The sequence below is a fragment of the Carcharhinus amblyrhynchos genome, chromosome 10, assembly GCF_965287045.1.
Source record: "Carcharhinus amblyrhynchos chromosome 10, sCarAmb.v2.hapA, whole genome shotgun sequence".
NCBI lineage: Eukaryota > Metazoa > Chordata > Chondrichthyes > Carcharhiniformes > Carcharhinidae > Carcharhinus > Carcharhinus amblyrhynchos.
This window is the reverse complement of record NC_137333.1, coordinates 108627596-108652061: the sequence shown is the minus strand read 5'-3', so window position 1 is coordinate 108652061 and position 24466 is coordinate 108627596. Positions and strand designations below refer to the sequence as shown.

Here is a 24466-nt window from a genome sequence, read left to right as displayed (position 1 = left end):
AGGGCATTGGTGAGACCGCAGCTGGAGTACTGTGTGCAGTTTTGGTCGCCGCACTTACGCAAGGATATTTTGGCCTTGGAGGGAGTGCAGAGGAGGTTTACTAGGCTGTTACTGGAGTTGAGGGGGTTGAGCTATGAGGAGAGGCTGAATAAACTAGGTTTGTACTCATTTAGAGTTTAGAAGAATGAGGGGAGATCTCATTGAGACGTATAAGATGATGAATGGGATGGATAGGATAGAGGTGGAGAGACTCTTCCTGCTCAGAAAGGACAGTAGGACTAGGGGGCACAGCCTCAAGATAAAGAGGGGGCGGTTTAGAACGGAGTTGAGGAGGAACTTCTTCACTCAAAGGGTGGTGAATCTCTGGAATTCTCTGCCCGTTGAGGTGGTGGAGGCTGCCTCGCTAAATATTTTTAAGACGCGGGTTGATGGGTTTCTGATAAGCGAGGGGATTAAGGGTTACGGGGAGAGGGCGGGAATGTGGAACTGAGACACGACAGATCAGCCATGATCTTATTGAATGGCGGGGCAGGCTCGAAGGGCTAGATGGCCTACTCCTGCTCCTATTTCTTATGTTTTTACGTTCTTATGTTAAAATTATACCCATCTCTACTACTACCTCTGGTAGCTTGTTCCAGTCACTCACCACCCTGTGTGAGGAAAAAATTGCCCCTCTGGACACTTTTCTATCTCTCCCCTCTCACCTTAAACCTATGCCCTCTTGTTTTAGACTCCCCTGTCTTTGGGAAAATATATTGACTATCTACCTTGTCTATGCCCCTCATTATTTTATAGACCTCTATAAGATCACCCCTCAGCCTTCTACCATTCAGAGAAAAAAGTTCCAGTCTATTCAGCCTCTCTTTATAACTCAATCCATCAAGTCCCAGTAGCATCCTAGTAAATCTTTTCTGCACTCTTTCTAGTTTAATGATATCCTTTCTATAATAGGGTGACCAGAACTGCACACAGTATTCCAAGTGTGGCCTTACCAATGTCTTGTACAACTTCAACAAGACATCCCAATTCCGATATTCAATATTCTGACCGAAGAAAACAAGCATGCCGAATGCCTTCTTCACCACTCTGTCCAACCTGTGACTCCACTTTCAAGGAGCTTTGAACATATATCCCTAGTTCCCTTTGTTCTGTAACTCTCCCCAACGCCCTACCATTAACTGAGTAAGTCTTGCCCTGGTTCAATCTACCAAAATGCATTACCTCGCATTTGTCTAAATTAAACTCCATCTGCCATTCATCAGCCCACTGGCCCAATTGATCAAGATCCTGTTTGCAGTTAGAGATAACTTTCTTCACTGTCCACTATGCCACCAATCTTGGCGTCGTCTGCAAACTTACTAACCATGTCCCCTATATTCTCATCCAAATCATTAATATAAATGACAACAGTGGGCCCAGCACTGATCCCTGAGGCACACCGCTGGTCACAGGCCTCCAGTTTGAAAAACAACCCTCGTCAACCACCCTCTGGTTTCTGTGAAGAAGCCAATTTTGTATCCATTTAGATACCTCACCCTGGATCCCATCAGATTTAACCTTATGCAACAATGTGTTTGTAAAGATATAAAGAATGTTTGTAAAGAATTGTAAAAATGCTGGAGGGAAAGAAAACCGTGTGTGGCTCCATTAAAAGCTGGGTGTGAGATCAGTGCTTGGGTGCAGAGTGCACACAGACTGGAGGCAGCAGGAGAGGAAATGAAAAGATGGAGCGATGGAGGACCCAAGGTGGGAGGGAGAAAAGAAATCAACATGTCAGAAGACACCACACACAGAGTGATAACACTGGGAACTGCGACATTTGCAACATTGGTCTCGTGGACCAAACATCAGGGTTGCCTTGGTAACAGGCTTTTTTTTTAAACTGATAGACTATTAAAATGCAAGACAGTCAGCTATGAAGAGTCTATCAGATTTGAATTTGCTGTGTTGACAACCTCAGACCAATCGTGGTGTAAGAAAATTACGAGGTCATCAGAGGTATAAAGGCCAAAGCAACAGCCATCTCAGAGGAACATCCCTAGGGACAGGGCCAGATCAACTGAAGCAGTTAGATCAAGTGAAAGGTGGCTAAGGTCAAGTGTAGTATGGACATGCTGTACTTGGTTGGAGCCATTAGGTTACATTTCAGCTTCATTTGAAGCAATTTTTTAAAGCTGCATCTCGGCCTTTTGGCTAAGATGCAAATTAGATCAAGCTTTGGAGGAGGAGCTACACCTCCCCCAATCAGCTTAGATCATGTAGATCAAGCCCAAGACAGGAGAGGTGAGAGCTCTGTCTTGTCAGCTCGGATCGGGAATGTCCCAACTTGATGGGACTCTGAATTGGCTTTAATTTGACTTGATTGGATTGGAATAAAATTTTAAAAAAGTTAGATCAAGTGAAAGTTTTTAACGCTGTCAGCTTCAGATATGTCCTAAGAATACTCACATAAGAACATAAGAAATAGGAGCAGGAGTAGGCCATCCAGCCCTTCGAGCCTGCCCCGCCATTCAATAAGATCATGGCTGATCTGAAGTGGCTCAGTTCCACATTCCCGCTCTCTCCCCATAACCCTTAATCCCCTCTCTTATCAAAAACCCATCAACCCGCGTCTCCCCTAATTCTTCTAAACTCTAACGAGTACAAGCCTAGTTTATTCAGCCTCTCCTCATAGTTCAACCCCCTCAACTCCGGCATCAGCCTAGTAAACCTCCTCTGCACTCCCTCCAAGGCCAAAATATCCTTGCGTAAGTACGGCGCCCAAAACTGCACACAGTACTCCAGCTGCGGCCTCACCAATGCCCTATACAGCTGCAGCAAGACCTCCCTACTTTTATATTCAATCCCCCTCGCTATGAAGGCCAGCATCCCATTCACCTTCCTGACCACCTGCTGCACCTGCAGGCTGGGTTTTTGCGACTCATGCACAAGGACCCCGAGGTCCCTCTGCACCGTCGCCTGCTGCAGTTTTTCGCCCCGTAAGTAATAGTCCTTCCTACCAGAGTGGGGGGTTAATGGGTGCTATTCGGATTGGCGGTTGGTGACTAGTGGAGTGCCCCAGGGGTCGGTGCCGGGGCCTCAGCTATTTACCATTTATATAGATGATCTGGAGGAGGGAACCGAGTGCAGGGTGTCGAAATTTGCTGATGACACCAAGATTGGTGGAACGGCAAATTGCGCGGAGGGTGTGGAGAGTCTGCAGAAGGATCTAGATAGGTTGGGCGAATGGGCCAGGAACTGGCAAATGGAATTTAATGTTGGCAAGTGTGAGGTGGTCCACTTTGGTAGGAATAATGGTAGGAAGGATTATTACTTACGTGGCAAAAAACTGCAGCAGGCGACGGTGCAGAGGGACCTCGGGGTCCTTGTGCATGAGTCGCAAAAACCCAGCCTGCAGGTGCAGCAGGTGGTCAGGAAGGCGAATGGGATGCTGGCCTTCATAGCGAGGGGGATTGAATATAAAAGTAGGGAGGTCTCGCTGCAGCTGTATAGGGCACTGGTGAGGCCGCAGCTGGAGTACTGTGTGCAGTTTTGGTCGCCGCACTTACGCAAGGATATTTTGGCCTTAGAGGGTGTGCAGAGGAGGTTTACTAGGCTGATACCGGAGTTGAGGGGGTTGAGCTATGAGGAGAGGCTGAATAAACTAGGCTTGTACTCGTTAGAGTTTAGAAGAATGAGGGGAGATCTCATTGAGACATATAAGATGATGAATGGGATGGATAGGATAGAGGTGGAGAGACTCTTCCCACTCAGAAAGGACAGTAGGACTAGGGGGCACAGCCTCAAGATAAAGGGGGGGGGGGGGGGTGCGGTTTAGAACGGAGTTGAGGAGGAACTTCTTCACTCAAAGGGTGGTGAATCTCTGGAATTCTCTGCCCGTTGAAGTGGTGGAGGCTGCCTCGCTAAATATTTTTAAGACGCGGGTTGATGGGTTTTTGATAAGCAAGGGGATTAAGGGTTATGGGGAGAGGGCGGGAAAGTGGAACTGAGCCACGACAGATCAGCCATGATCTTATTGAATGGCGGGGCTAGATGGCCTACTCCTGCTCCTATTTCTTATGTTCTTATGTTCTAACAGTTAACACCTTCCCAAACACACATCAGATTACAAAGTGAGGTAACAGAGATCAATCCGCACCGTAACAGTGCTCACTGAGAACATAAGTGTATAAGATAGATTTTGCCATTTATATAATCCTTATAAATCTGTAAAGGTAGTTAAAGGTTCATCAGCTGACTCCTGTAACTGTTCAGTAGCTGCCCCCACATTTCCAAACAAAAAATCAAAAGGATAGATCTATTAAACCGGGTTCCACCCTAAGGTCTGACTTGCTTAGTATCAGCTGGATTGTAACACTGTTGTGGACAAGGGGGGATCCAGCTTCCTTTGTGCAACATTTCCCAATTTGTCACCATTTAAATAATACTCTGCTATTGTTTCTCTGGTCAAAGTGGGTAATTTCACATTCATCCACATTGCACTGAACATGCAAGGTATTTGCCCATATTGTCTAAACTTAAAGTTTAAAATTTTATTTAGTGTCATAAGTAGGCTTACATTAACACTGCAATAAAGTTACTGTAAAAATCCCCTAGTCGCCACACTCTGGCACCTGTTCGGGTACACAGAGGGAGAATTTAATATGGCTAATATACCCTAACCAGCACCTCTTTCAGACTGTGGGAAGAAACCAGAGCACCCACGCAGACATGGGGAGAATGTGCAGACTCTCCATTTACAGGAAGGGTAACATTGTCCAACAGATGGACATCACAGTTGACCCCGGGGTGCTGTGAGAGGTTGGTGTGGAGAATTTGCTTTGTAAGAGTGACTGAAGTATGTTGTGAACTACATTCTCCCCGACATTCAGATTGCCAGAGAGCCGTTTATATTAATTCTGGGCTGTTCCCTGTTCAGCACGCTGGGAGGTGATGTTACCTGCTCTAAACTATCGTCCTCTGGTAAACCAGCCGTGTCACCGTTACTGTTTATGGCAATTTCCATTGTGGCTGCCTTTCCCATGATCCCGTCTGTCATTGTTCAGATCTGTTGGAAAACAGAGAAAACAAGTCTTACAGTTCTGGAGGTTAAAGATTAAAGATCCCTTGGTGCACAGTTCAGCCCAGAACCAGGTCAGCATGCCTCCCTCACACCAAACACCACCTCACCTTCTCAACCGCAACTAGGAATGGGCAATCAATGCTGGCCAGCCAGCAATGCCCATGTCCCACAAATAAATGAAAAAAACATGATTCAATTTCATCAGCTCTGACGGGATCGCACTATGCACAAAACAATTGCCACATTTGCCAATATCAGTAAATGAGTGACGTGGGCTGCTCAAACAGAAACTAGAGCTCAACTTAATTCATGCTTCTCTCACTCGACAGCCCGGTGACCGGGAGTTCCAATCACACCAGAACTGCTGCTGAAATTAATTCAATATCTGACCTTTGCTCAGTACCCCTGAACCCCCACCTCCCTCCCCCGGGGTCACGGGGTCAGTGTGCATGAAACCCCCCCCAGGCAGATGGAATTGAACCTGGGCAAATGTGAGGTGATGCAATCTGAAAAGGTTTACTGCAGAAGGAAAGTATACAGCAAATGGAACAGCCCTTCCTGTTCCCTGAAGGTGAATAGTTAGAAGCTTTGTCCCAGGGTGGAAGAGTCAATTACCAGGGAGCACTGTCTCTTATTTCCTTCAGCGAGTGAAATCAGCCATTCTTACTCAGTCTGGCCTGCACATGGTTTCAGACCCACTGCAAAGTGGGTGACTTTGAAATGGCTGAGCAAGCCACGCAGTTGTATTGAAATGCTAAAGCAAGTCAATACCGAATGAAAGCAGGTGAATCACCCGGCACTGAAAACAAAACCTTACAGATAATTCCCCAGATACCATCCTCCCCATCCCTGGATATGCCCTGTCCCTATCAGCAGGAAGACCCAGCAGAGGTGGCAGTACGGTGGTTTACAGTCAGGAGGGAGTTGCCCTGGGAGTCCTTAACATCAAATCTGGACCCCATGAAGTCTCATGGCTACAGGTTAAACATGGGCAAGGAAACCTCTTACTGGTTACCACATACTGTCCCCCCTTCAGCTGATGAATCAGTAATCCTCCATATTGAACAACGCTTGGAGGAAGCACTGAGGGCGGTGACGACACATAATGTCCATCACCAAGAGTGGTTCCGTAGCAGCATGATGGACCGAGCTGGCCAGGTCCTGAAGGACATCACTGTTCAACTGGGACTGCAGCAAGCGGTGAGGGAACCAAGAGGGGAAAACATACAAGAACCTCATCCTACCTGTCACACACGAGTCTCTCCATGACAGTATCAGGAGGAGAGTCTTTGGGGAGACAAAGTCCCACCTTCACGTTGAGAATACCCTCCATCATGTTGTGTGTCACAATCACCGTGTTAAATGGGACAGACATCGAACCGATCTAACAACTCCAGACTGGGCATCCAGGAGGTGCTGTGGGCCATCAACAGCAGTGGAATTGTACTCAGCACAGTCTGTAACCTCATGGCCCGGTATATCCCCCACTCAACCATTACCATCAAACCAGGGCATCAACCCTGGTTCAATGAAGAGTGCAGGAGGCACGCCAGAAGCAGTACCAGGAATATTTAAAAATGAAGTTCCAACACAGGACACTGCATACCAAATGGAAAAAACAGCAATAGACAGCTAATCGATCCCATAATCAACAGACCAGATCTAAGCTCTGCAGTCCTTCCACTTCCAGCCATGAATGGTGGTGGACAATCAAACAACTCACTGGAGGAAGCTCCACCAATATTCCCATCCTCAATGGTGGAGGAGCCCAGCACATTAGACCAAAAGATAAAGCTAAAGCATTCGCAGCAATCTTCAGCCAGAATGCAGAGTGGATGATCACCACCTCCAGGAGATACCACCCCCTGGAGGTTCCCCTCCAAGTCGCTCACCATCCTGCCTTGGAAATATATCATCATCCCTTCACTGTCACTGGCTGAAAATCCTGGAACTCCCTCCCTAACAGCACCACGGGTATACCTACACCTCAGAGACTTCAGTGGTTCACGAAGGCAGCTCACCACCAGCTCTCAAGGGGCAATTATGGATAGGCAATAAATGCTGGTCTAGCCAGCGACACCCACATCCCATAAATTAATAAAATAAAGACCCACTGAATTGTAGTTCACTCTTGGAATGGCCGAACAAGTCACTCAATATCACTCCATTGCATAAAAAACTGCTGTGAATGGACCATAGGTAGGACAGAGTAAGAGGGGAAACAGGGGGAGAAGAGGGAGGTGGTTGGGACAGTGTGAGGGAATCAGAGTTTGAGTTTTGGGAGTTCACAAACTACGGGAGGAAGCATGAATGTGCAGAGACTGAGATCCACACAGGCAGACAGCAGGTAACAGCGTGACTGTGAAACATATCAGAGCTTGCATTCAGCTCTCGCTCGCTGCTGTAACTTGTCAAGCAGAATTCTACAAAACTCCAATAACACCATCCAGTCGCCATACCAGTGCAGGCAGTGTGAACTCACTCCCACTGACAACACTCAATTAGAATTACAACCATTTCCAAAGCTCAATGCTGATAATAACAGCGCCAAAGGGAAAGTTCAATCAGCACTTGGTGCTGACGGGGGATAATGCATCGGTAGCACAGTGGGTTAGGGCAACACGGTAGCACAGTGGGTAGCACTGTTGTTTCACAGCTCCAGGGTCCTGGGTCCGATTCCTGGCTTGGGTCACTGTTTGTGTGGAGTCTGCACATTCTCCTCGTGTCTGCGTGGGTTTCCTCCCACAGTCCAAAAGGTGTACAGATTAGGTTGATTGGCTGTGCTAAAATTGCTCCTTAGCATCCTGAGATGCATAGTTTAGAGGCATTACTGGGTAGGTATATGGGGTAGGTATATGGGGTTAGGGCCTAGGTGGGATTGCGGTCGGTGTAGACTCGATGGGCCAAATAGCCTCTTTCTGCACTATAGTGTTTCTAATGGCAAATGTTGCATTGTAACTTCACAGGGGCTGTGACAGGAAAGTCAGTACTTACAGGGGGTCCCCGGGGAGTGTGTCAGTATTTACAGGGGGTCCCTGGGGAGTGTGTCAGTATTTACAGGGGATCCCCGGGGAGTGTGTCAGTATTTACAGGGGGTCTCTGGGGAGTGTGTCAGTATTTACAGGGGGTCTCTGGGGAGTGTGTCAGTATTTACAGAGGGATCCCCGGGGAGTGTGTCAGTATTTACAGGGGGTCTCTGGGGAGTGTGTCAGTATTTATAGGGGGATCCCCGGGGAGTGTGTCAGTATTTACAGGGGGTCTCTGGGGAGTGTGTCAGTATTTATAGAGGGATCCCCGGGGAGTGTATCAGTATTTACAGGGGGCCCCCGGGGAGTTAGAGAGTGGGAAGGGGCTGGGGTGGAGATGCCAATGATTGAGATACAGTCAGAGAAGTGGGATACACACCGGATTTCAGTCAGGTCCTGACCATTTTGCCAATTCTTGCGGCAAGATTCTGCCCCAAGTTACCCAGACACTTAGTAAACCATCCAATACTGACCAGTAGATGGCAGCTTGCTTCATGTATTAGGCGACCTTCCTAAAATCACCAAGGACACTGGTGAGCAGCTGCCGGAAACAGCTCCCTCCACACTCTTTCCAATGCTGGCATCTCCACATCATGACTTCGTTAAACGCAGTAAAGAAGTCTCACAACACCAGGTTGAAGTCCAACAGGTTTATTTGGGAGCAAAAGCCGCCTTTTGTGTGGCTTTTTCTACCAAATAAACCTGTTGGACTTTAAACAGGAGTTGTGAGACTTCTTACTGTGTTTACCCCAGCCCGACGCCAGCATCTCCACTCCATTAAACACTCCCAGGACAGGTACAACATGGGGTTAGATATAGCATAAAGCTCCTTCTGCACCGTCCCCATCACACACTCCCGAGACAGATACAGCACAGGGTTGGATACAGAGTAAAGCTCCCACCACCCTGTCCCATCAAACACGGGACACGGTGGACAGAGTACCCTTCGTTATCCAGTGCTTCCCCGGAGCGGAGAAGCTACGACATCTTCTCCAGAGCCTTCAACATATCATTGAAGAAGACAAACATCTCGCCAGGGCCATTCCCCACACCCCCACTTCTTGCCTTCAAACAATCGCACAACCTCAAACAGACCATTGTCCACAGCAAACTACCCAGCCTTCAGGAGAACAGTGACCACAACACTACACAACCCTGCCACAGCAACCTCTGCAAGACATGCCGGATCATCGACATGGATGCCATCATCACACGTGAGAACACCATCCACCAGGTACACGGCACACACTCTTGCAACTCAGCCAACGTTGTCTACCTGATACGCTGCAGGAATGGATGTCCTGAGGCATGGTACATTGGGGAGGCCATGCAGACACTACGACAACGATGAATGAACATCGCTCGACAATCACCAAGTAAGAGTGTTCTTGTCCAATCGGGGAACACTTCAGCGGTCACGGGCGTTCAGCCTCTGATCTTCGGGTAAGCATTCTCTAAGGCTGCCTTCACCACATACGACAGCGCAGAGTCGCTGAGCAGAGACTGATAGCCAAGTTCTGCACACGAGGACAGTCTCAACCGGGATCTTGGGTTCATGTCGCACCATCTGTAACCCCCACAATTTGCCTGGGTTTGCAAAATCTCACTAACTGTCCTGGCTGGGGACAATACACATCTCTTTAACCTGTGCTTAACCCTCTCTCTGCTCACACTGTCTGTACCTTTAAGACTTGATTATCTGTAAAGACTCACATTCCAACTATTATTTTGTAAATTGAGTTTGTGCCTTTATATGCCCTGTTTGTGACCAGAACTCCCACTTATCTGACGAAGGAGCAGCGCCCCGAAAGCTAGTGGTGTTTGCTACCAAATAAACCTATGAGACTTCTTACCATCAAACACTCCCAGGACAAGTACAGCACAGGGTTAGATAGAGCATGCTAGCGTAGTGTGTCGGATCTCAAACAATGATGAGACAGAGTACAGAAATGAGATCGAAAATCTGGTGAATTGGTGCAGCAACAATAACCTCTCCCTCAATGTCAACAAAATGAAGGGGATAGTCATCAACTTCAGGAAGCATAAAGGAGAACATGCCCGTTACATCAATGGGACCAAAGTAGAAATGGTCGAGAGCTTCAGGATTTTAGGTGTCCAGATCACCAATGAACTGTCCTGATTCCCCCATGCTGACACTATTGTTAAGCAAGCCCCACCAGCACCTCTCCTTTCTCAGAAGACTAAGCAAATTTGATATGTCCACTCAGACTCCTACCAACTTTTACAGATGCACCATAGAAAGCATTCTTTCTGGTTTTATGTATCACAGCTTGGTATGGTTCCTGCTCTGCCCAAGATCGCAAGAAATGACAAAGGATTGCGAACAAAGCCCAGTCCATCAGTTAAATCAGCCTCCCATCCATTGACAATGTCTATACTCCCGCTGCCTCGGAAAAGCAGTCGGCGCAACTAGGGACCCCACATACCCCGGACATTCTCTCTTCCATCAGGAAAAAGGTACAAAAGTCTGAGGACACACACCAATCCACTCAAGAACAGCTTCTTTCCTGCTGCTGTCAGACTCTTGAATGGACCTGAAGCCGTGACAGAAATTTTTGTCTCCTCATTGGCTATTCTCCAGTCTGCTGGAACTTCACCTGGAGCCAATGTTGTTCCATTGTTTAAGAAGGGCAGCAGGGATAATAGTGAGCTTTACGTTAGTGGTAGGGGAATTATTAGAAAAGATCTTTTAGGGACAGGATTTACTCACATTTAGAAACAAATGGACTTATTAGTGATAGCACGGTTGTGTGAAGGAGATGTCGTGCCTCATTAACTTGATCAAGTTTTTCGAGGAAATGACAAAGATAGAAACATAGAAACATTGAAGATGGGAGCAGCAGCAGGCCATTCAGCCCTTCGAGCCTGCTCTGCCATTCATTACAATGATGTGGGTATGCCGGCGTTGGACTGACGTAAACAGTAAAAAGTCTGACAACACCAGGTTTTAATCCAACCGATTTATTTGATAGTAAACGCACAAGCTTTCGGGGTTAGTCCCTTCGTCAGGTGAATGGAGAGTTCTGGCCTCAGACAGAGCATATAAAGCACAGACTGTTTAGAGATTACTGATTAGAATGCGAATCCTTACACCTAACCTGCTGTTCAAGACCTGAAGTGGTTGATAATGTGAGTGGAAGGAGCACTGATCACAGTTTAAAGAGATGTGTATTGTCTCCAGACAGTACAGTAAGTGAGGTTTTGCAAACCCAGGCAAGTCACGGGGGTTACAGATAGTGCGACATGAACCCAAGATCCCTGTTGAGACCGTCCTCATGTGTGCGGAACTTGGGTATCAGTCTCTGCTCAGCGACTCTGCGCTGTCGTGTGTCGTGTAGGCCGCCTTGGAGAATGCTTACCCGAAGGTCAGAGGCTGAATGCCCATGACCACTGAAGTGTTCGCCAACAGGAAGGGAACAGTCTTGCCTGGTGATTGTCGAGCGATGTTCATTCATCCGTTGTCGTAGCGTCTGCATGGTCTGCCCAATGTACCATGCTTCGGGACATCCTTTCCTGCAACGTATCAGGTAGACAATGTTGGCCAAGTTGCAAGAGTATTTACCATGTACCTGGTGGATGGAATTCTCACGTGTGATGATGGTATCTATGTCGATGATCTGGCATGTCTTGCAGAAGTTGTTGTGGCAGGGTTGTGTGGTATTGTGGTCACTGTTCTCCTGAAGGCTGGGTAGTTTGCTGTGAACAATGGTCTGTTTGAGGTTGTATGGTTGTCTGAAGGCAAGAAGTGGGGGTGTGGGGATAGCCCTGGCGAGATGTTCGTCTTCATCAATGATACGTTGAAGACTCCGGAGAAGATGCCGTAGCTTCTCCGCTCCGGGGAAGTACTGGACGACGAAGGGTACTCTGTCCACCGTGTCCCGTGTTTGCCTTCTGAGATCGGTGCGGTTTTTCGCTGTGGCGCATCGGAACTGCTGATCTATGAGTCGAGCACCATATCCTGTTCTTATGAAGGCATCTTTCAGGGTCTGGAGGTGTCTGTCACGATCCTCCTCATCTGAGCAAATCCTGTGTATACGGAGGGCTTGTCCATAGGGAATGGCTTCTTTAACATGTTTAGGGTGGAAACTGGAGAAGTGAAGCATTGTGAGATTGTCTGTGGGCTTGCGGTACAGTGAGGTGCTGAGGTGACCGTCCTTAATGGAGATGCGTGTGTCCAAGAATGCAACTGATTCTGGGGAATAGTCCATGGTGAGTTTGATGGTGGGGTGGAATTTGTTGATATCATCATATAGTTGTTTCAATGATTGTTCACCATGAGGCCAAAGGAAGAAAATGTCATCGATGTATCTAGTGTATAGCAATGGTTGAAGATTCTGTGCAGTGAAGAAGTCTTGTTCGAACCTGTGCATGAAGATATTGGCATATTGAGGTGCAAATTTGGTCCCCATGGCTGTTCCATGTGTCTGGATGAAAAACTGGTTGTTGAAGGTGAAGACATTGTGGTCCAGGATAAAGCGGATGAGTTGTAAAATTGCATCTGGAAACTGGCAGTTGTCAGCATTGAGTACTGAGGCAGTCGCAGCAATGCCATCGTTGTGGGGGATGTTGGTGTAGAGCGCTGAGACATCCATTGTGACGAGGAGTGTCCCTGGTTCAACTGCTCCGTGTGTGCTGAGTTTCAGTAGGAAGTCCGTAGTGTCGCGACAAAAGCTGGGGGTTCTTTGTACAATGGGTTTCAGGGTGCCCTCGACGTAGCCAGAGAGGTTCTCACACAGAGTTCCATTGCCCGATACAATGGGACGGCCAGGTGTGTTTGCCTCGTGTATCTTTGGGAGGCAGTAGAGATCTCCAATGCGGGGAGTACGTGGAATGAGAGCACGGAGGGTGCTCTGAAGGTCCGGATCAAAGGTCTTGATCAGATTGTTGAGTTGACGAGTGTGTTCTTTGGTCGGATCTGTGGGTAATTGTCTGTAGCGTTCCTCGTTGTTTAGTTGTCGGTACACTTCTTTACAGTAATCCGTTCTGTTCAGTATGACGATGGCCCCTCCTTTGTCTGCTGGTTTGATGACAATGTTGCGGTTTGTCTTGAGAGCGTGGATGGCGTTGCGTTGTGCTTGGGTGATGTTCGGGGCTGTCTTGTGAGTGCGGCTGATGAATCTGGTGTTAACGCACCTCCTAATGGTTTGGGCATACAAGTCCAGTCGAGGGCAGCGGCCTTCCGGAGTCCAATTGGATTCCTTCCTCTTAGGTCAGCCTCTGACCTTCGGGTAAGCATTCTCCAAGGTGGCCTTCACGACACACGACAGCGCAGAGTCGCTGAACAGAGACTGATACCCAAGTTCCGCACACATGAGGACGGTCTCAACAGGGATCTTGGGTTCATGTCGCACTATCTGTAACCCCCGTGACTTGCCTGGGTTTGCAAAACCTCACTTACTGTACTGTCTGGAGACAATACACATCTCTTTAACCTGTGATCAGTGCTCCTTCCACTCACATTATCAACCACTTCAGGTCTTGAACAGCAGGTTAGGTGTAAGGATTCGCATTCTAATCAGTAATCTCTAAACAGTCTGTGCTTTATATGCTCTGTCTGAAGCCAGAACTCTCCATTCACCTGACGAAGGGACTAACCCCGAAAGCTTGTGCGTTTACTATCAAATAAATCGGTTGGATTAAAACCTGGTGTTGTCAGACTTTTTACTGCATTCATTACAATCTCAGCTGATTGTCCAACTCAACAGCCTAATCCTGTTTTCTCTCCATAACCTTCGGTCCCATTCACCCCAGGTGCTAAATCCAGTTGCCTCTTGAATACATGATAGATGAGGGAAAGGCAGTGGATGAGAGAGGGGATTAAGGGTTATGGGGAGAGGGCGGGAAAGTGGAACTGAGCCACAACAGATCAGCCATGATCTTATTGAATGGCGGGGCAGGCTCGAAGGGCTAGATGGCCTACTCCTGCTCCTATTTCTTATGTTCTTATGTACTTCAGTAAAGCCATCGACAAGGTACCTCATGGGAGACTGGTACAAAAGGTGAAGTCACACAGGATCAGAGGAGAACTTGGCAACATGAATACAGAACTGGCTTGCCATAGAAGACAGAGGGTAGCAGTCGAGGGGTGCTTTTCTGAATGGAAGGCTGTGACTAGCGGTGTTCACAGTAACAAGTCTCACAACACCAGGTTAAAAGTCCAACAGGTTTATTTGGTAGCAAATGCCACTAGCTTTCAGAGCACTGCTCCTTCGTCAGGTGAGTGGGGAGTTCTGATCACAAACAGCGTATATAAAGGCACACACTCAGTTTACAGAATACTGATTAGAATGCGAGTCTTTACAGCTAATCAAGTCTTAAAGATGCAGTGAGTGGAGATTGCATTAAGCATGGGTTAAAGAGATGTGTATTGTCTCCAGACAGGACAGTTAGTGAGGTTTTGCAAACCCAGGCAAGTCATGGGAGTTACAGGTGGTTTGACATGAACCCAAGATGCCGGTTGAGGCTGTCCTCATATGTGGGGAACTTGGCTATCAGTTTCTGCTCAGCGACTCTGCGCTGTCGTGTGTCGTGAAGCCCGCCTTGGAGAACGCTTACCCTAAGATCAGAGGCAGAATGCCCGTGACCGCTGAAGTGTTCGCCAACAGGAAGAGAACAGTCTTGCCTGGTGATCGTGAAGCGGTGTTCATTCGTCCGTTGTTGTAGCGTCCGCATGGTCTCCTCAATGTACCATGCCTCGGAACAAAGAACAGTACAGCATAGGAAACAAGCCCTTCGGCCCTCCAAGCCTGTGCCGCACGTTGGTCCAACTAGAGCATTTGTTTGTATCCTTTCCTGCAGTATATCAGGTAGGCCTCAACATGTATGCTAATACATGTAATGGGACAGGTTGGTAAGTTTGCTGATGACACGAAGGTTGGTGGTGTTGTGGATAGTCTGGAGGGATGTCAGAAGAAGAAGCGTGACGCAGATAGGATGCAAGACTGGGCGGAGAAGTGGCAGATGGACTTCAACCCAGATAAACGTGTAGTGGTCCATTTTGGCAGGTCAAATGGGATGGAGGAGTATAATATCAAGGGTAAGACTCTTAGCAGTGTTGGGGATCAGAAGGACCTTGGGGTCTGGGTCCATAGGACTCTTAAATCGGCCTCCCAGGTACAGGATGTGGTTAAGAAGGTGTACGGTGTACTGGCCTTCATCAATCGAGGGATTGAGTTTAGGAGTCGGGAGGTAATGCTGCAACTTTATAAGACCCTGGTCAGACCCCACTTGGAGTACGGTGCTCAGTTCTGGTCGCCTCATTACAGGAAGGATGTGGAAGCCATTGAAAGGGTGCAAAGGAGATTTACAAGGATGTTGCCTGGATTGGGTGGCATGTCTTATGAGGATAGGTTGGGGGAGCTTGATCTTTTCTCCTTGGAGAGACGAAGGATGAGGGGTGACCTGATAGAGGTTTATAAGATGTTGAGAGATATAGATCGGGTGGATTCTCAGAGGCTTTTTCCCAGGGCTGAAATGGTTGCTACAAGAGGACACAGGTTTAAGGTATGGGGAGTAGGTACAGAGGAGGTGTCAGGGGTAAGTTTTTCACTCAGAGGGTGGTGAGTGACTGGAATCAGCTGCCGTCAGTAGTAGTGGAGGCAAATTCGATAGGGTCTTTTAAGAGACTTGTGGATGAGTACATGGGACTTAATAGGATTGAGGGTTATAAGTAAGCCTAGTAGGTAGAGATATGATCAGTGCAACTTGTGGGCCGAAGGGCCTATTTGTGCTGTAGTTTTTCTATGTTCTAAACCAAAGAGAAAGCTCCCTCTGTACTGTCCCCATCAAACACTTACAGGACTGATACAGCACTGGGTTAGATACATAGAGAATAAAGCTCCCTCTACACTGTCCCCATCAAACACTCCCAGGACAGGTACAGCACTGGGTTAGATACATAGAGAATAAAGCTCCCTCTACACTGTCCCCATCAAACACTCCCAGGACAGGTAGAGCACAGGGTTAGATATTTTGTTCTGCAACACACATCTAGGGGTACAGGTCCATAGCTCCTTGAAAGTGGAAGCACAGGTGGACAGAGTGGTGAAGAAGGCATTCAGCATGCTTGGTTTCATTGGTCAGAACATTGAATACAGGAGTTGGGACGTCTTGTTGAAGTTGTACAAGACATCGGTAAGGCCACACTTGGAATACTGTGTGCAATTCTGGTCTATTATAGAAAGGTTATTATTAAATTAGGAAAAGAGTGCAGAGAGAATCTACCGGGACTTGATGGATTGGGTTATAAGGAGAGGTTGGACAGACTGGGACTCTTTTTTCCTGGAGCAGAGGAGTTTGAGGGGTGATCTTATAGAGGTCTATAAAATGATGAGGGGCACAGATCAGCTAGATAGTCAATATCTTTTCCCAAAGATAGGGGAGTCTAAAATTAGAGGGCATAGGTTTAAGGTGAGAGGGGAGAGATACAAAAGGGTCCAGAGGGGCAACTGTTTCACACAGAGGATGGTGAGTGTCTGGAACAAGCTGCCAGAGGTAGTAGTAGAAGCAGGTACAACTTTGCCTTTTAAAAAGCATTTAGATAGTTACATGGACACGATGGGTACAGAGGGATATGGGCCAAATGCAGGCAATTGGGATTAGTTTAAGGGTTTTAAAAAAAAAGGGCGGCATGGACAAGTTGGGCCAAAGGGCCTGTTCCCACGCTGTAAACTTTTATGACTCGAGCTCAAATTACGAAAAGCAAGCATGCCGGTGCAGGGTCGACAGGCCAAAGGGCCTTTTCTGCACTGTATGATTCTATGAATCGCAACAATGCTTTTAACACAACAGCTGCAGTAATACCTGAGCCTCGGGCCCTGGGTCAAAGAGGGATTGTAACACAGAAAGCTGACTGTTCCTGTGAAACCTGACTCTCATTCTCCAATGTTCAGAGTAGGTTTTAGCAGACAGAATTCTCCAATCATTCTAAACCTGCCTGATCAGGTGACAGATTCAAACTTGCCCCTGCTATGTAATCAGGCTCCTGCTCACATAAAGCTTTTAATCTGTCTGATCAGTAAATCCATGGACACACCCACAGTCGCCACATCCCTGCTCAGCCTTGACCTAATGGAGCTGGAATGCATTGCAGAGCTAACTGTACCGAGCGGCCACACTGATTACAAACAGATTCAACATCACCAACTTCCACACCACTGAACCGGGGGTCAGCGCCGAGGGGGCGCCGCACCGTCAGGGGGTCAGCGCCGAGGGGGCGCCGCACCGTCAGGGGGTCAGCGCCGAGGGGGCGCCGCACCGTCAGGGGGTCAGCGCCGAGGGGGCGCCGCACCGTCAGGGGGTCAGCGCCGAGGGGGCGCCGCACCGTCAGGGGGTCAGCGCCGAGGGGGCGCCGCACCGTCAGGGGGTCAGCGCCGAGGGGGCGCCGCACCGTCAGGGGGTCAGCGCCGAGGGGGCGCCGCACCGTCAGGGGGTCAGCGCCGAGGGGGCGCCGCACCGTCAGGGGGGTCAGCGCCGAGGGGGCGCCGCACCGTCAGGGGGGTCAGCGCCGAGGGGGCGCCGCACCGTCAGGGGGGTCAGCGCCGAGGGGGCGCCGCACCGTCAGGGGGTCAGCGCCGAGGGGGCGCCGCACCGTCAGGGGGTCAGCGCCGAGGAAAATGGAAGTTGTGTTTCATATCGTCCAGTGATAACTACATTTAAAAGTTATTCACTGACAGTATTGATTCCTGGGATATAAGAACATAAGAAATAGGAGCAGGAGTAGGCCATCTAGCCCTTCGAGCCTGCCCCGCCATTCAATAAGATCATGGCTGATCTGTCGTGTCTCAGTTCCACATTCCCGCTTTCTCCCCATAACCCTTAATCCCCTCGCTTATCAAAAACCTATCAACCCGCGTCTTAAATACATTTAGTGAGGCAGCCCCCACCACTTCAACGGGCAGAGAATTCCAGAGATTCACCACCCTTTGAGTGAAGAAGTTCCTCCTCAACTCCGTTCTAAACCGCACCCCCCTTTATCTTGAGGCTGTGCCCCCTAGTCCTACTGTCCTTTCTGAGCGGGAAGAGTCTCTCCACCTCTATCCTATCCATCCCATTCATCATCTTATACGTCTCAATGAGATCTCCCCTCATTCTTCTAAACTCTAATGAGTACAAGCCTAATTTATTCAGCCTCTCCTCATAGTTCAACCCCCTCAACTCCGGTATCAGCCTAGTGAACCTCCTCTGCACTCCCTCCAAGGCCAAAATATCCTTGCGTAAGTACGGCACCCAAAACTGCACACAGTACTCCAGCTGCGGCCTCACCAATGCCCTATACAGCTGCAGCAAGACCTCCCTACTTTTATATTCAATCCCCCTCGCTATGAAGGCCAGCATCCCATTCGCCTTCCTGACCACCTGCTGCACCTGCAGGCTGGGTTTTTGCGACTCATGCACAAGGACCCCGAGGTCCCTCTGCACCATTTCACCACGTAAGTAATAGTCCTTCCTACCATTATTCCTACCAAAGTGGACCACCTCGCACTTGCCAACATTAAATTCCATTTGCCATTTCCTGGCCCATTCGCCCAGCCTATCTAGATCCTTCTGTAGACTCTCCACACCCTCCGCACAATTTGCCGTTCCACCAATCTTGGTGTCATCAGCAAACTTCAACACCATACACTCGGTTCCCTCCTCCAGATCATCTATATATATGAAAGGCACTACTCAAATCTAAGTTCACATATCTTTTTTTCCGCGCTGGGTGATTTTGTGCTGAATGTCATGGACTGTCCTGCTAGGTGTTTGGTAGGTGGGCAGGTGCCTGGATAACTAGGTAGGGGGCGGAGGCAAGGAGGAAGGGGAGAGGGGGAGGGGGGGCAAGTGGGAGCAAGCGGTTGGGGGGGGGGGAGCGGGGAAGCGAGCAGGGAGGGGGAGGGGAAACCGTAGAGCTGAGTGTTTCTGGATAGTTACAACTTGACTGGGGAGGCATCACTTTGAATGAAGGTCTCCGTCTAGCCCTCAGCATTCTCTGTCACTCACACACACTCTCCACACCTGGAAGCAGCAATGTCGCAGCTGCACTGTTCACCACATCAATTCCATGGTTTGTCTCTGCTGAAGCACTCGGACTCCATTCCACACACACAGTTCCTGGCTTCACACCAACGCTCTCACACACACAGCCACAGAGCCACGTCACCAGCACAGACCGTCAGACTTACAACAGGAGCAGCAGCTGCTGACAGTTTGCTCAATGAAAGGAAACATTGCTACACACCACTCTCACCGTGATCAATAAAAGGTGTAAAAATCAGCACTTTCTGCAGCAGCTAGCAATCCCCAAAAAACAACTCTACCCACTAACACCAAGCACCTTCTCCACTGATCCCACACTGAGTTCCCAGAGATCCACCCCCTCCCTCCTTCACTGATCCCTGGAGATTCATCCGCACGTGGAGATGCCGGCATTGGACTGGGGTAAACACAGTAAGAAGTCTCACAACACCAGGTTAAAGTACAACAGGTTTATTTCGTAGCACAAGCCATTAGTTTTCAGATAGTGTGACATGAATCCAAGATCCCGGTTGAGGCCATCCTCGTGTGCGGAACTTGGCTATCAGCAGACGCTGCAACAAGGGATGAATGAACACCGCTCGACAATCACCAGGCAAGACTGTTCCCTTCCTGTTGGGGAACACTTCAGTGGTTACAGGCATTCGGCCTCTGACCTTCGGGTAAGCGTTCTCCAAGGTAGTCTTCACAACACACGACAGCGCAGAGTCGCTGAGCAGAGACTGATAGCCAAGTTCCGCACACATGAGGACGGGATCTTGGGTTCACATCACACTATCTGTAACCCCCACAACTTGCCTAGGAATGCAAAATCTCGCTAACTGTCCTGTCTGGAGACAATACACATCTCTTCAACCTGTGCTTAACCCTCTCTCCACTCACATTGTCTGGACCTTTAAGACTTGATTATCCATAAAGACTCGCATTCCAACCATTATTTTGTAAATTGAGTTTGTGTTTTTATATGCCCTGTTTGTGAATAGAACTCCCACTCACCTGATGAATGAGCAGTGCTCTGAAAGCTCGTGCTACCAAATAAACCTGTTGGACTTTAACCTGGTGTTAAGAGACTTCTTACTGTGTTGACTCCTCCGGACAGAAAGATCTTAAGGAACTGGTTTAACATTAACAATCTCCAGGCAGTACCCAGCACTGGCAGACAGCACCGTGTGTGAATGGAGTTAAGGGGCGTGGCAAATATCCACTGAACTTTGGAACTCAAAAACAAATTCTTACATTCGCAAATGGCCACAGCAGGCCAGCAGTGCGCCGGAGCTTGTAATGGCTGCAACCCCAAATAAACTAGACAAACAGCAAACATCTGGGCCACTCAGACACTGGAAACAATCTCTGCTCACACCACCACCTACACAGCACCCTGCCGGCAGGAAGACTGGGTCACCTCCAGAGGGGGGCTGAGCGGGCGACCCCCACAGTGGGCTGAGGGGTGAATGGTGCAAGGGCAGCTGAAGCTAAAATGAAGAACAAAGTATCAGTGACTGCACCTTGCTGTGCAGCCCAAACACGGACAGAGAAAATAGGAACAGGAGCAGGCAATTCGACCCTTCGAGCCTGCACCACCATTCAATATGATCATGGGTGATCAGGCACTGTCAGTATCCCACTCCCACTTTCTCTCCATCCTCCTTCATCCCTTTAGGCACAAGGGCCATGTCCAGCTCCCTCTTGAACATATCTAACAAACTGGTCCCAACAGCTTTCTGTGGGAGAGAATTCCACAGGTTCACAATTCTCTGAGTGAGGAATTTCTTCCTCATCTCAGCCCTGAATGACTTACCCCTTATTCTTCGATTGTTACCCCTGGTTCTGCCCTTCCCCAACATCAGGAACATTCTTCCTGTATCCAGCTTGTCCAGTCCCATCAGGATTTTATTCATTTCTATGAGATCCCGTCTCATTCTTCTACATTCCAGGTGAACTACAGGCCCAGTTGATGCAATCACTCCTCATACAGCAATCCTGTCACCCCAGGAATCAGTCTGGTGAACCCTCGCCACACTCCCTCGACGACAATAATATCCTTTCTTCGATAAAGAGGCCAAAACTGTGCACAATACTCCTGGCGTGGTCTCACCAAGGTGCTGTACAGCTACAGTAACACATCCTTGCTTCTGAACTCAAATCCTCTTGCAGTGAAGGACAACATACCACTTGCCTCCTAACCGCTTGCTGTAGCTGTACGTTTGCTTTCAGTGATTGGTGTACAAGGACACCTAGGTCTCTTTGTACATCAACATAGGCAGCACGGTGACACAGTGGTTAGCACTGCTGCCTCACAATGCCTGGGACCCAAGTTTGATTCCCAGCTTGGGTTACTGTCTGTGTGGAATCTGCATGTTCTCCCCGTTTCTGCGTGGGTTTCTTCCGGGTGCTCCAGTTTTCCCCCACAGTCCAAAAGGTGTGGTTAGGTGCATTGGCAATGCTAAATTCTCCCTCAGTGAACCTGAACAGGCACCAGAGTGTGGCGACTAGGGGATTTTCACAGTAACTTCATTGCAATGTTAATGTAAGTCTACTTGTAACACTAAAACTTTAAAACATTTCCCAGTCTATCACCATTTAAATAATACTCTGCCACTCTGTTCTCATATTTGAAGTGGGTCATTTTACATTTAGCCATGCTGTACCGCACCTACCATGGATTTGCCCACTCACACAACTTGTCTAGATCACTCTGAAGCCCTCTTAATATCCTCCTCACCTCTCACATTCCCACCAAGTTTTGTGTCATCAGCAAACTTGGGAACATTACATTTGGTTCCTTATCCAAATCATTGATGTATGTTGCGAATAGCTGGAACCCAAACACTGATCCCTGTGGGAACGCCCCCAGACACTGCCTGCCACTCCAAAAAATACCCATTTAAGGCTCCTAATAATCTGCCTTATGATAATTCTTTACAACAATATAAGTTCCTTCTTTTACTTATGACACATATACTTTGAAGAGCATTATTTTCTTATGATGGGATATTCCTTCAAGAATGTGGATTTTGGAGGTTTTTGAAAGGGGGTTAATTAGTTTCCTGATGATGATGTCATAATGTTTCAATACCAATATGACCTGGGGCTGCCATAGCAACAAACAGCTAAGAGGCAATGGGTAAATAGGAAGAGAATTGCAGTGGGGTTGGGTCAGTCTGTGGTTTATGTTTGGCAGTTCAGAGCACAGAATTCCTGTAAAGAGTAACCAAGCAAGGTTCATTCTAAAGGAACTGATGACGGATTGAAGCAGGTTTCTGAGAATAGAACAGAGACTGTGTTACTGTGTGAATTAAACAGTTGGAAAGGGTAGAGAATGGCAGACAAGGAAACTGGTCAAGACCCAGCGCCACGGTCTTGCCAGAGCCCACCAGGCCGTTTAAGGGGGTCAGTGAAAGGAGTCTCTGGGGATATTTCTGTTCGATAGGCTTTGAACAGATCCTGGTATCGAAACAGACCTGAGAATAAAACAGAGGCTATATTACAGTTTGTGCGATATAACCAGAAAGGACAGGAAACTGGAGCGAGAGAGAGAGAGAGAGAGAGAAAAAGAGAGAGATTTAGGATTGGACATGTCCAGTATTCCAGTGGATGTGGGGGCAGAGCTCACCAGACTGCTAAAGGAGTCTCTGGGACGATGTGCCATCGGGACTTTGGGACCCGAACGAAAGAGGATTTGTGGACAATGTGCCTTGTCGATGGTGATCATGTTCCTGGACTTCAGATGGAATTGGTTTTTCAGAATTTTGTATAGTTTTACTTGATCACAGTCTTTGTCCGCTCTGACACGGCGTGTTGGCCAGTTCCCCGGGTGGCAGCAGAGGGTACACAGCGTTCTGGATCTCCCGGAAGCTGACGATGTTGCAATGGACCAGGCAGGAAGCCTGGCTCACAATGCACTCAAAGATGTCGTTGATGGAGTTCCTGATGGTTTTGGAGGAGATGCCGGCGTCAGGGTGAACTTGCTTCATCAGTTTATAAATGTAGATGGTGTAACCTCCCTCCCTGGGCTTCCTCCTCCTCACACCACTCTTTGCAGCTTCTTCAGCACTTTCTTGGCGCATTTCTTGAGGACTTGTCATCAGGCATGTAGCTGCTGGTGAATGTGACTCAAGGGCCGTGTCAGTTGTGGTGATGGGATCAAAACCATTTCCCTCTAATTGTACCAATGGTCACTAGTTCAGCTATCTTTCTTCCAGATCAAATGATTTCAGTTTTATTTTTAATACTATTTCCTACATGGATCTTATTTTCTGATACATAAATCTATCTCTTCCTGACCCATACAGCTTGTCCACATCGATATACTTTTCTATTGCTTCAAATTTTAGTTTTGGATTTCCAAATCTTCCTTCAACAAATCCTACCCCCAACCCTGCCTGTCAGTTTTAAGCCAATTTTCCCAATCCTGGTCATATCTGGTGCACTTTTTTGAACACGCCTTCCCTTGCTGTCACACATTATTATTGTTATTTACTTAGCAAATGCGAATTCCCTAAGCCAGGCAGTTTGTTCCAGTCCTGCTGTGTTGTGTAGGGATAGGCTTGTGCTGAGTCTGTGGATTGAACACTCGATCTGTGCAGAGTCTAGTCTCTCCCACAGGCACTAATGTCCCATTGGTGGAGGCTGGCTAAGCAGGGCCATGGTATGTCCTGAACCTGTTGGGTGGACCACTCTTTCCTTGGAAGGTTTGTGAGGAAGTTAGATGTGGTGGCAGTAATGGAGATGTGGTTACGTGAAGGGCAGGACTGGCAGCTGAATGTTCCTGGGTATAAGTGTTTTAGGTGTGACAGAGGAGGGTTAAAGAGAGGTGGAGGGGTGGCACTGTTAGTAAAGGAGAACATCACAGTAGTGCAGAGGGAGGACAATATGGAGGAGTTAGGGATTGAGTCGCTGTGGGTGGAGTTGAGGAATAAGAAGGGAGAGATTATGATGCTAGGAGTATACTATAGGCCACCCAACAGCCCGAGGTCAGTGGAGGGAGGCATTTGCAGGGGCATTTTGGATAGGTGCAGAAAGAATAAGGTGGTTGTAGTGGGTGACTTTAATCTTCCTGGAGTGGATTGGAGGGGGCCTAGAGCTGGGGGTACGGAGGGAGAGGAGTTTGTAAAATGTGTTTTGGAAGGGTCCCTAGAGCAGTACGTAACTAGCCCGACTAGGGAAGGGGCTATACTGGATTTAGTGTTGGGTAATGAGCCGGGGCAGGTGGTTGAGGTTGAGGTAGGCGAACATGTGGCTAACAGTGACCACAAGTCCGTCTACTTTAGGATAAAAATGGAAAGGGATGAGTGCTGAACTGGGGGAAGGCGCGCTATAGCCAGATTAGGAGGGAGCTGAA

The 24466-nt window shown here is 48.3% G+C and overlaps 1 protein-coding gene across 3 annotated transcripts in view; it reads right to left on the bottom strand.

Moving 5' to 3' along the window:
- Positions 1-24466, bottom strand: part of LOC145349275 (arfaptin-2-like) — a 66997-nt gene that overhangs the window by 20479 nt on the left and 22052 nt on the right. Inside the window, exons 1-2 of one of the 3 annotated variants that reach the window (XM_080197786.1) lie at positions 19108-19229; positions 4940-5047 (exon numbers count right to left, since the gene is read on the bottom strand). In XM_080197786.1, coding sequence (XP_080053912.1) covers positions 4940-5038 — 99 coding nt within the window. In that variant the 5' untranslated portion in view covers positions 5039-5047; positions 19108-19229. Of the gene's footprint in view, positions 1-4939; positions 5048-16911; positions 17010-19107; positions 19230-24466 lie in introns of those variants that run through there. The other 2 variants (XM_080197787.1, XM_080197785.1) reach the window with 2 other exon arrangements.